Source organism: Aythya fuligula, chromosome W (assembly GCF_009819795.1).
Source record: "Aythya fuligula isolate bAytFul2 chromosome W, bAytFul2.pri, whole genome shotgun sequence".
In the NCBI taxonomy this organism is placed as follows: domain Eukaryota; kingdom Metazoa; phylum Chordata; class Aves; order Anseriformes; family Anatidae; genus Aythya; species Aythya fuligula.
In genome coordinates, this window is record NC_045594.1 from 14,572,675 (window position 1) to 14,585,301 (window position 12,627).

Here is a 12,627-nt window from a genome sequence, read left to right on the forward strand (position 1 = left end):
GATACCTAAATATGGGATAATCCAGTACATTGACTCTGCTCAGGACACACACCTTACTTCTAAAATAATAAAAGTATTCTGTCAATCATTGGGTATTCAGTGGGAATACCATACTCCGTGGCACCCACAAAGCTCAGGGAAAGTAGAAATCATTGAATTGAATTGAATCAAACAATAAAACAACAATTGGCTAAATCAATGATCGAGACACAAATGCCCTGGATGAAATGCTTACCATTGGCACTTCTAAACATAAGAACTAAACCACACAGTGAGACTGGATTATCGCCATATGAAATGTTATATGGTATGCCTTATTCTCAAGGGATGCCTCTAGGCAACAATGTAGTTGAGGGTCGTAGCATCCGGAAATATATAATTACTATTGGAAGGAGATTACAAGAGCTAAGAGAAATTGGAGTGATGGCTCAAACACCACCTTTAGGATTTGCTATTCATAAGATAGAACCAGGAGACAAGGTCTTAATAAAAACCTGGAGGGAAGAATCATTGAACCCCCGATGGGAGGGACCGTACCTTGTTTTACTTACTACTGAAACAGCTGTGAGAACAGCAGAAAGGGGTTGGACCCGCACATCCAGAATAAAAGGACCAGTAACTACCGAAACTTGGAGGGTTGAGTCCGCTCCTGGGGAACTGAAATTAAAGCTAAAGAAGAACTAATGTTCTGGCAATAAGGCTCTGCATAAATTAAGGATGCCAGAAGAAGGGGACAAGCCTGAAGGGAAGAAAGGGAGAAGGCAAGACCGGGGCAGGACTCTCCACTGCGGTGTGTATGGTCTACCGAGGGAGGCAACCCCTACGGGTATTGACTGCCGAGTGAGAGGGCCTCGACCGGACTTCTCCCGCACTAAAGCCAGGTTGTCCCAGGAAAAAAAAAAACAAACAAGCAAGCAAAGATATATGTATATAATAAATAAGATTTTTTTTTAACCTATTGTAATTAGTTTCCCAGGAGCTGGATCACCGTCAAAGGCTGAACAGTAACCCAAGCTCAAATAGATCCTGGAAGTGGGCCCAACCCCTTGATTGAAGGCGTTTCTCACATCCCCACGATACCCCCTGGACGACGCAGAAAGATGTTATACTTCCTGGTACTATTTTTACAAGGACAATTAAGCCATGGGAATAACTTTTTCATTCTGGGGGAGGAAGTGGCCAAGGCTTTTAACCTTAGCAATTGCTGGGTTTGTGGGGGACCAGGGGGAGCTGAAAGTTGGCCCTGGGTAGCTGGCCCGGTTGAACCTAAGCGGTGGGTTAGTAATTTGAGTGAAGTTCATAATGGTACACAATTCTGGAAAGAGGAAGAAGGCCCGTGGCAATTGCACTCGTCAGAGAAAGGTATATACTGTTTAAACAGAACAGGAACAGTAAAGGTGGGAAAAAGCGTTTGTAAATGGGCTCTATCTCCTGGGTATGAATGTACTGATCCTGAATGTGGACCTATAAACTGTACAGCAAGTAAAGGAAAATGGAATGCTAGGCATGTCCAGCTGAAAAACGGGACTTGGCTGAAATGCTCATATAAGAAAGTTTTTGGACCTGGATGTGAAGCCATGGCAAGAGCACAATCAAAGGGACAATTCGACGTTCAAATCCTGAGTTGTCAGCGTGATAACACCACTAGGGAGCAGCATGTGGTAAGAGTCTACCGCTGGAGGTGGCAAAATGAGCATGGGACACAAGTGTTCTTTAAACATTTCTGGTCAGCTCGTAATATGACAAGTCGTGAAGGAGAACTTAGTCGTCATTGTGAGTGGGAATCTAGTGCGGGAGCTTGGAGGTGTATATATATATGAGTACTAATGGGGCAAACATTGTAACAGGACCGCTTGGTAATGGAAACACTTTTGTATTTTCACGCCCCAAGGAATAAAAGAGAATGGGACGGTCCTTTTCCAAATGGGACGTGGGCTCTAAAGGGACATTATTGGGTGTGTGGCAAACAGGCCTATAAAAGGCTACCAAAGGACTGGTCAGGAATATGCTATGTGGGGTACATAAGACCCTTGTCCTTTTTATTGTCACAAATACAAGGAAATCACTTAGGAATAAAATTATATGATGATCTGAATAGAGAAAAACGATCTATTGATGCTTCCTTAGCCGGAGGTAGTGCTCAAAAATGGAGAGAAAATGAATGGCCCCCTGAAAGAATCATACAGTATTATGGACCAGCTACCTGGAACCCGAACGAGGTAATATCTGGAGCCCGAGAACCTATTTATAATTTGAATCGAATAATTAGGTTGCAAGCTGTCCTCGAAATAATAACCAATCAAACAGCGACAGCTTTGGATCTTTTAGCTGACCAGTCCACCCAGATGAGGAATGCTATTTTTCAACATAGAATGTTGTTCTGCTATTTACTAGCAGAAGGGGGGGGTGGGGTGTGGAAAACTAAATGAAACTAAACTAAACTTCATGGCTGCCTGGTGGACCATGGGTTAAAAGGATGCTATTTTTATTTTTATGTGCTGTAATGATGTTATTATTCATACCTTGTATGATACCTTGCTTTACATTATTGATGCGCCGGATGATAAATAGTACATGTGTAATGACTTCATTAAAAAAGGAAGGGGATATGTCAATTATGCTGCTTAAGAATTGGACCTTCCGAGAACGGACTGATGGAATCCAGTTATTAATGACAAAAGTTGAAAAAGAGACACGAATTGAGGATATTAAAAAGAAGATAAGGGATTGTGAGGAATGTTTTAATAATTCGTGTCAATGGAGAGCTTGAAGGAAAATGTATTCGTATGTTCTTTCCTTGAAGTCTCTGATACCTGGGGGTTTCAGAACAACTGCTAACAACTGCTAACTGTTCTGGCTTCTGAACGGGACACTATGCAAGCCCCTGATATCTGGCCAGGAGATTAAGGAGAAGGGAAAAGCTGAAGGACGGCTAAAAGACAAAGCTCGCAGGGAACGCTGTGCAAGCTTTTGACATGCAGCCAAGGAGTACAAAGAAGAAGGACAAGAAAAAAAAAGCCGGAGGGGAAGACTATGAGCCTTCATCATGGAAGACCCCCAGAGGGACCACCAGAGACTGATACGCATGCTCCAGTAGGAGGGTTCAGATTCCAGAACTAATTATAATAACTCCGTTGTGTTTTTTTTTTTTTTAGAAATAGTAATGAATATGTATTAGTCTAGGAGCATAAAAAATCAGCATCTTGATGTAACGGGTGTGCGACTAGGTGGAGCGGAGACTCCCGGCGCACCCAGTGCCGTTTGCTTACCTCTATTCTTTTAATAAATTGTAAACTTTGATTATAATCCTTCTGATGAGTTACATCAGAAGAGTCACTGGGAGGTGCAAGCAATGTGTGATGTTGTTCTAAGAAAGCATGTCTGCGTAGGAATATATACTTTAGGGAAGCACACATGCAGAGGATGTACTATGTGTCAAAAGGTAAATAAAAAGGTCTTCTGTAACCTATCTTGAGGGGGACGGGAGCCAGGGCTTTGACCTTTCCAAAATATACAGGTAGACTTTACTGAGTTACTTGTTTGTCCTAATTGACCACGTGACTGAATGGGTGTAAAGCTTTACTGCAAGGATTAAAGCAGGCCTTAGAGATTGAGTGGGATTTTCACAGCCCCTGGCACCCCTCCTCTTCTGGAAAGGTAGAGCGAATGAATGGTGAAATTAAGAAACAACTAACAAAACTTATGCTGGAAACTAAGGCTTCTTGGGTAAAATGCTTACCCCTTGCACTGTTAAACATATGGACGCAGTCCAGAACTGATGTAGGAATTTCTCCTTTTGAAATGCTATATGGTATGCCCTATGACTTGGAATTGCCACTTGATCACCCTCAATTCTAATTAAGACTTGGAAAGAGACTTTTTTTAACACCACGATGGGGAAGGCCCCTATGTTGTTTTGCTTACTACAGAAACAGCCGTCCGGACTGCGGAGAAAGGATGGACGCATGCCAGCCGTGTTAAAGGACCCATCTGTGACAAGAAGTGGGAGATCGCTCCAGGAAACAAAGACCTGAAGCTCACATTGCGACGAACTCGATAGGTACCGTGGGTTAAGGTAGAGGCTCTCCCCTGAAGAACACTACTGCTGCCGAGAAGAACTAAAACCTCGTAGTTGGCTGCAACCCAACTGACGAGTGAGGCAGAGGAGTGAATAAGTGGGGAAAGACATGGGCCTCAGCCATTCCTATCAGTATTTGGGGGTTCTCGCAGTGATTTCATCCTGCGTAGCGACTCAACACCACCCCCACCAACCTTTTAAATGGACTTTAAGTCGATTCGAAGATCAACAGGTTATTGCAACCCAGATAACATCGGGGGGGGGGGCCAAGCTTTACTTCTACACTATGTCAGCTGATCTCGAGGCCCCGATGCTGGGAATATATGGGATTTTATTTCTGCCCAAGTTCTAACCTGGGAAGGGGGTACTGTAAATGCCTGAACGTGTATTATTGTGCATACCGGGGGTGTGAAACCATTGCTACAGACTGGACACTTGGGGCTGGTCGGGATAAATTCTTACAAGTGGGATATGGGCTGCAAGGTTGTAATCGACAATTGGATCCCCGTTGCAGGTGGTGAGGGCATGGTATAGGGTATACAGGAACCTTCCACGGAAATAAAGAAATTTGCAAGGTTCTATATATAAATCTAACAAACTCGGACGATACTAGCTGGGTACTAGGAAAAATGTCAGATTTTACGAACACGGAACAGATAGGGGAGGACTCATACTAATAAAGAAGGGAAAACCCGAGACTTCCAAGGTAGTCGGGCCTAATAAAGAGTTACTAGGGGAAGGTTTGGTTGTCCAGACTGTAAATATACCTGGGACTGCCCAACCTACTACAGTGTTTTCTAGTAAGTCGACAGAGTTATCCTTTCCCACACTGCTTCCAAACATTGTGAAAAAAAAAAAAAAAAGGGGGGTCGTACCCGAGAGTAGTATGTGGAAAGTTATAAATGCTAGTTTCCAGGTACTAAATCAAACTAATCCTGAGATAACTGAAGGGTGCTGGCTATGTGTAAGTGTTAAGCCCCCATATTATGAAGCTATAGGAGATATGGGGAGGTCTGAATATTCAAATGAGTTAAATCCTTCCAAATGCAGTTGGGGTCAGGAAATCGGGATAACTTTGACTCAAGTTACGGGAAAAGGTAGATGTATCGGCACAGTTCCAAGAGATAAAAATGATCTGTGCCATGTCACTGAAAAAATGGACCAAACACACAAATGGTTAATTCCTGCAAATAACACTAGGTGGGTATGTTCATCGTTAGGAGTCACTCCTTGCATATCTTTAAAATTGTTTAGCACATCTCATGATTTTTGTGTACAGGTGGTCATTATACCAAGGATTCTATACCACACTGAAGAGTATATGTATACCCATCACACAGTGGCTGAATACCATCTGGTAAAGAGGGAGCCTATTACGGCCGTCACCTTAGCCACTTTAATGGCTCTCGGGGCTGCAGGTGCAGGAACTGGAATTGCTTCCCTGATAAAACAAAGCCAGGAATTTACTTCTCTACGCTTTGCCGTAGATGAGGATCTGGCCCGTATAGAGCAGTCAATAACAGCTCTGGAAAAATCGGTTAGGTCATTATCCGAAGTGGTACTCCAAAACCGTAGAGGGTTGGATTTGATTTTCTTACAACAAGGAGGACTGTGTGCAGCCCTACGTGAAGAATGCTGTGTATATGCAGATCATACTGGGGTGGTAAGAGATACAATGACTAAATTGCGGGAAGGATTAGAAAAACGCAAAAGGGAAAATGAGGCTCGTCAGAATTGGTATGAATCCTGGTTTAATTACTCACCTTGGCTTACTACCCTGCTATCAACCATAGCGGGGCTCTTGTTGTTACTTACATTAGCACTGACTTTTGGACCATGTATATTCAATCGAGCAATCACAGTTGTGAAAAGCCGATTAGAGGCAGCTCATCTTATGCTCGTGCGTGCTAAGTATGAATCTTTTGAGCAGGAGAAGGACGACGCAGAAACTTTGATGCTCAGCAAGCAAATATTGCAAAAATTCAATGAACAAAATATGTTAGAAAAAGAAAAAGGGGGGATTGTGATAAATTAGTGGGGGTTTGTTCATTGTCTTTGAGGAATTTGGAGAATCTGCTGGGGAGAAAAGGTTGTAAAATTTAATGGCCTTGATAAGGGAGGAAGCAGGAGGGGGTGTTGGGTGAACATCCTTGAGTTAAACCAGACTCTGTGAAATTCCTTACCACAAGACATCCTTTTTGCCGCTTCACTACCCCCACCTGAACACGAAGCAGAGGAATAACGACCTCCCCTCTCAACAATAGACTGCGCAGCCTCAGCCAGTTCAACAAGTCCTGATAAGCCAGGAATTCAACTGCTATAAAACAGCAACACTGGAAAGGGAAGTTGTGTGCTGTTGCGGAGCAGAGACTCCCCAGCCGCCCAGCGCTGTTTTGCTTGTGTCTGCTTACTTGATTAATAAAATAATTTCAATAGACCAGTAAATTGTGTGGTCTAATTTATAACAGTAAATAAAACCGGAGATGCACTTGGATTAATTGCAAAGCAAAATACTAAGATGAGGACTGCTTTGTATCAAAATCGCTTAGCTTTGGATTATTTGCACAAGAAGGAGAAGTCTGTGGAAAATTTAACCTTAGTAATTGCTGTTTTATAGATTGGTGATGAAGGTGTTTCTTCCTAGTAGCTGGTAGAATGCTATGTTTTGGCTTAGGATGAGAAGAGTGCTGATAACATGCTGATGTTTTAATTGTTGCAGAGTAGTGCTTACACCAAGCCAAGGACGTTTCAGCTTCTCACTCTGTCCTGCCAGCGAGCAGGCTGGGGGTGTAGCAAGAGCTGGGAGGAGGGCCAGGACTGCTCAGGGTTAGGGCTGGGCATCGGACAGCGGGTGGTGAGCAATTGCATTGTGCATCACTTGTTTCATACACGTTATTATTAGTAATACTATTATCATAATGATTGTCTTTATTGTTATTATTATTATTTATCCTGTCTTTATCTCAACTCACGGGCTTCGCTTTCCCGTTTCCCCGTTTCTCTCCCCATCCCAGAGAGGGAGGGGAGAGGGTGAGCGAACGGCTGTGTGGTGTTTAGCTGCCGGCCGGCTTAAACCACAACAGAAGGAAAAGCTGTAAATGAACTTGTAAAAGAAACGAAGAAAATTGCACATGCCCCAGTTCAAACTCGCTATGGAATCGATCTAGGAGGATTATCGGGGGGGGGGGGGGGGGGGGGGCGCGCTTTATGGGTGTTGATTGGCTTACTAAAATTGGGATGGTTGTACTGGGGGGATATGTGGAGGATTTAATAATTCCATGTTTTACCAGCCCAATACACTCGGTTATACAAGGAATGCAAATACCTGCGGTACCTGTTGTGGGAATAGAAACGTTGTTTTTGCAGAGTTCCGCTGTTTAGAGGGAAGGAACGTGGTACTGAGATATGCTTGCAGTGATAAGAAAGCTTAGCAGGCGACCTCGTAAAATGCAGACAACCAGACTCCTTAGGACAATTAGGTGAAAATGGCGGTGTCAAGTCAGATAAGTGAAGAAACATTACCACATCAGATAGATTGTGAACCTGGATTACCCCCTCAAGTGGGGAAACGGGGGAGGGTCCTGTCATCAAAAAGCACATAAACTGTGTTTTGGAACTAGTAGGCGCGCTCTCCTGCTTGTGGGGCGCCCGCCATTGCAATCAATCGCGAGTAAATTACTACTTCACTGAGATCCTCGCCTGAGCCTAAGCTATCGGCTACGGAGTGTTTCTCGCCCTCCCTTCCAACCCAAGCCACGCTATGATTCTATGAGCGGAGCGCCTGTTCTGTGGAGCTCGTTTCCCAGCCGTGCAGGGCCCAGATTCCCTCCGCGGAGCCGCCCAGCCCGTTTTCGGGCGCCCACTTCCTCCCTCCCGGTCGGCTCCCTCCGCGCCCCGAGGGCACGCGACCTCCCTGAGCGCCGATAAGCACCGGGTCGACGGGAGCGGAGCCGCCGAGAGGGCGGGGACAAGGGAAGAGGGCAGGCGAGGCAGCCAATCGAGGCGCGGGGGCGGTCGGCGGCGATCTGTCGGCCCAATGAGCGCCGCGGAGGGCCGGGCCGAGTGCGGGAAGCGAGGGGGCGTTGTACCGAGCGGGCGCCGTCATGGCCGACGGGATTGTTAGGGCGCAGGCCGCCTGGCCCGGTGGCGGCGCTGCCGCTGCTTTCGGAGCTTTCGGAGCGGTCGCCTGCAAGGGCAAGGAGGTCCCCGCCAACGTTCTCCGTGAGGATGAGCGGTCGTGGACGAGGAGGTAGCCGCGGCGTTGTTGTGCGAGTCTTTCCTTCCTTTCCTTTCCCTCGGCCGCTCGCAGGCCCTCTGAAACGAGGGCCCGTCGCGGGTCCCGGGAGTGCGGCAGGGCGGGTGGTGGCCTTGCTGCGGGAGGGAGGGACGGACGGTCGGTCGGTCGGTCGGTCGGGGTCTCTCCGGCTCGTGGCGCTCTCTACTGCAGCGCCTCTAAAACGCCGCGCTTCTTCGGTGCCTGCCCCCGGGGTGCCACGGCGCGTACTGGGTCGCCGGCGCAGTCGGTCTCCTTGGGGGTTCGGACTGTATGCATATAGGCAGTGAGCATCGCAGTAGTGACCGTAATCAGTCGTTTCTGCGTAGCAGAAATGCAGGTCTTGATGCGCCTCGTGATAGCGTTCTAGAGACGCCCCGGCTCGGCTGTGCTAGGCTTTGGTTATGGCACCACCCCCACCGCGCACACGAGCGCGCGCTCTCTCCAAAGTGGCTTGTGAAAGGGAAGAATTGCAGCTTTTCCTAGCTTTCTTAAACACCTAGAAACCAGTCAATCCCGCAGGCTGCGAGAGCTTCCCAGCTCTCATTTCCGTGCTGGAGGTGGACCGTGATAAGAGCACGCTGGCAAGGTTCACTGATGCTGGTGCGCCGCAACGTGCTAGGAACTAAGTGAGCAGCTGCTGAGAGTTATGAAAAAATTGCAGATGTTATCTGCAAGGTGTTAACTCTAAGTTAGTGTCCAGCATAACCGTTGTTGCTGTTTTTAAGTTTGAAATGCTAAAGATAGGACAGTTAGGGATTTCCTCTGCTTCTGACGGCAGGGTTTATCTGCAGCGTGGAAAACAGGCCCTTAGTGAAAGGGGCTGCGTTGCCCGCTCTGCGTGCTGACTCGTAGAATGGTTTGGCTTGGAAGGCACCCTTAAAGATCATCTAGCCCAACCCGCCTGCCGCGGTCAGGGACGTGTTTCACTAGATCGGGTTGCTCAAAGCGTTGGCGCGTTGCTTGGAACAGCGCTTTCTTAATAGGTCTCGGTAATGTTGCAGCTGCCGCCCGTTTGGAGTATTGGAAGCGTTCAACTGCTCTCCGGAAACCGTGCTTGCGGTAGCGCCCTGCCTTTACGAAAGGGCGCGTTTCCTGTCTCCTTCGTGGTGAAGGCTGCGCGAGGAGTGTGCGTGCGTGTGTGTGTGTGCGCACGCGCGTCTGTTTTGACTCGGCCGTACTGGCTGCAGCAACGTATGTAACCTGAACGCTGTGCTTGATTGGAGAACCAGGCCGTTAACTTGAGTCTGATGAGTGACTTGAGAGCAGACAACCTACTCTGACCGCTCTTAGTGCGACGCGTTTCCTGGAGGACGAATTAGTTGCAGTTTCTCGCTTGGTCTCAACTTGAGGTGGGGGGAGGGGGCGGGGGCTTAGAACCGCTTTTGGAGCGTAGTTGGCTCTAGCGAATGGTCTTGAATTTGCTTAGCTCGCTGTACCGAAGGCCTGTTTTACGGTTGAGCGATGTTATAGGGAGGAGCGTGAGGAAGGCTTATAATTCTCGATTGTCGTGCAGTGAAAGGCGATGGTGAGTAAGAAGTACAAAGCATCTGTGGAATCGAGTCTTATCGGCAGTGTTTCAGTCGCATCTAAAACAAATAAAAATAGCGGAAGTCGCTAACCTGAAGTACTCGGCTGTCTCGCTGCCCCCGTCACCTTGCGCGCTGGATCCTGCTTCTGGCGCCGTATGCAGTTTCTGTCTGCTGGTGATTTGGGGAGTTCCCTCGCAAGTAGTTGCGAGTTGATGGTTTCCTACAGGTCGGTGGTATTCGTGTTTCGAAGGTGATGCCTTGGCCTCGGTCTGGAGGTGTCTGACGTCGGTCCGGCCGTAACGGGCTAATTTGGAACGTTCCTTCCCCTGAGTACGTGGCGTTCTCGAGGACGGAGAGTTAATACGGCCTCAGCCGGATTACTCCAGGTTCTTTGAAGATGCCTTCCTGCCTCTGGCCGAGGCAATATTTGGACATAACCGAAGGACAGTTAGCCATTGTTTGCCGCTTGTGTGTCTTGTGCGTAGAAGGTAGAGAACTTTGCCTATTCAAAGCTCGCTTAAGAAGAATCGCTGTTTTGTCGTGCGCGTTTGGGGCGCCTGATAATCTGCTTCGGTAGGACGAGTTCAGTGGGGCATAGTGATTTGCTTAAGCTGTTGCCTTTCTCTGAAGCCGACTACGGTTTTAACTGTTTACTCTTCCTCCAGTGCCTTGCGTTCCGTGATAGTTCGCCTCAGGCTCCAGTGTTTTTTCCTAGTCCTTCCTGAGAAGGCAGTTGTCCGGTTATGTGAAGCAGACGATTCTGGCGGACCCGTGAGTACTGTGGGAGCTTTCTGTTTGCTAGGCTGGCTGTACCTGTAACAGGTTTGTAACTTCCTAGACTCTTTCCCGTCCCCTCTTTTCCTCTGGCTGTTGCAGAGGGGCGCACAGTAGGCTATTTGGGGTTGTCCGATGCTGTAGTCTTTCGCCTCTAGCTTGTAATGGAGTTGAGCTTTTTGACTGAGAGCAGTGATATAAAGCGATGCTCGTCTCCAGCTACGCGCTTGCAGTGCAAAAAGCAGCGTTGTTCCGGCGTGCGGTCTGATGCCCGTTTTCACGGTTTCCGGACAGCGGGGGTGGTGCCTTGACTATGCAGAAGAGGGCTTGGGGTTTGGGCAGGTCAGAGGCGAGGAAAGGGAAAGCTGGTTGAGCGGCGCTTGGGTGTTTGTTTCGCTGTTAGCTATGCAAGTCAAGTTCCAAGGCTCTGTGAGCCCACGCAAGAGAAAAGGCACCGTGAAGCTTTTATTTTCCGCCAGAGTGGCTTACGTTGCCCGAAGCTATGACGGGGGCTTTAAGCCCCAAGACAAATTCAGCTTCTGTGACTGTTTTGTAGTCTGTTACTGTCTAGAGGGTAATTCAAAGAGCGGCGGTTGAATTGTGAAGGATTAGCTAACCGTGTTCTGTGGGTGGTTCTCCGCTCGCGTTCATTCTGTGCGTCGTGGCACAGCACGTTAGGTGACGTTATTTCCTTTTTCCAGCTTCTTGGGCGTTTCGTGGTTGTTGGCAAGAAGTGTGCTGTTAACCTGGACCTGACCAATGGATTCCGGATGGCTGTGAATGCCCACCCTCGGGCCCTTCAGACTATCGTGTACATCTATGTATTCTGGGTGGCGGTCAGTTGGGCCGGCCTCCCGGCTAAGGTTTTTGCACCGCAGGCGTCACTGCACGCGTACGGGTCGCCGCCGAATAGGTTTCATATGTTGCCCATCAGTCTAGCCCCTGTTGAGGTTTGATTTATTATTTTTTTTGGACGGCTGTCTGTGGAGGGTAATAAAGAGCTTTTGAGCAGCATTTGCACAATAAAGATGGAGCATGGGGATATCACCTCTGTCTTGCGTGTCTTACCGATGGAAATAGTTCCGCAAGTTAAAACGGTGTCTCCCTGGAGCGCACGTGCGCAGAATGTTTTGGTCCGTTGACAGTGTCGTGTAGGTGGTGGTTTGCCCATTCATTTGGAACGCGAAGCTAGAAGCGCTCGGCGGTCCTGTGGGTCTCTGTCTTCCTAAGACGATCTAGGATGTGCTGTGTGTTTGAGGCCTTGCTATCTTCCCCCTGCTCCCGAATAAAAGCGTGCCCTTTTATTGCAAAATAGCCGAGTTGAGGACTGGCAGATGAAGAACCAGAGAAGAATAAGGTTGGAAGAAAGCTTCCAGGCATTGTCTGTTGTCTGCCCCTGTCCCGAGGAGGAGGCAGAATAAACTCTACCGGGTGTAATTTCTGACAGGTGCTTGTCAGCCTGTTCTTGACTACCCTAGGAGTTTTGCTACCGCTTTCTTTTCGGTCCTCCTCGTGGGTTTCGCAACTTTGAGAAGGAATTCCTCCCACAGGATGTAGAAGGCTCTGGGATGCTTGAGTCGGCTTCTGATAAGTTCGAGACTCGGCTGCCGTTCTCTTTATTTTTTTTTTTTGTGTTTATTTTTAGTGTCTTTTTTTTTTTTTTTTCCCTAAACGAAGTCCGTTGTTCAGTAACTAGAAGAAGGATTAGCTAAAGGCACCATAAGGCTTTTAAATGCGATCACCTCTCGTGCTTTGTTAGACCTATGGCTTCGCTCTGCTCCTTGTTTAATCGCGATTACATTCAAGGCTTACTGGAGCGTGGGAACGTTAAAATGCTATTAAATACTCTTAGTGTTTGAAACTTGCTAAATGAAATGATTTTTGTGACTCCGTTCCTCATAAAGAAACTTGATTCGTTAGCCAACCACTAGAACAGGCTGCTCAGAGCTGCATCCAGCCTGGCCTTGAAA

General features: G+C 47.7%; 1 protein-coding gene across 1 annotated transcript; it reads left to right on the top strand.

The window, feature by feature from the left end:
* The first annotated feature begins 8,130 nt into the window (after nucleotides 1-8,130).
* On the top strand, nucleotides 8,131-11,704 carry LOC116501417 (histidine triad nucleotide-binding protein 1-like). Its single transcript, XM_032206969.1, has 3 exons — nucleotides 8,131-8,327; nucleotides 10,549-10,654; nucleotides 11,359-11,704. The coding sequence occupies exons 1-3, from the start codon at nucleotides 8,182-8,184 to the stop codon at nucleotides 11,611-11,613; spliced, it is 507 nt and encodes a 168-aa protein (XP_032062860.1). The 5' UTR covers nucleotides 8,131-8,181; the 3' UTR covers nucleotides 11,614-11,704.
* The last annotated feature ends 923 nt before the right edge of the window (nucleotides 11,705-12,627 follow it).

What these genes read in the sequence shown, in the direction of transcription:
- LOC116501417 (XM_032206969.1), top strand. Translation starts at nt 8,182, where the DNA reads ATGGCCGACGGGATTGTTAGGGCGCAGGCCGCCTGGCCCGGTGGCGGC. An exon ending in GAGCGGTCGTGGACGAGGAG is followed by an intron (nt 8,328 to 10,548) that starts GTAGCCGCGGCG and finishes CTCTTCCTCCAG; the next exon opens with TGCCTTGCGTTCCGTGATAG. An exon ending in CAGACGATTCTGGCGGACCC is followed by an intron (nt 10,655 to 11,358) that starts GTGAGTACTGTG and finishes TCCTTTTTCCAG; the next exon opens with CTTCTTGGGCGTTTCGTGGT.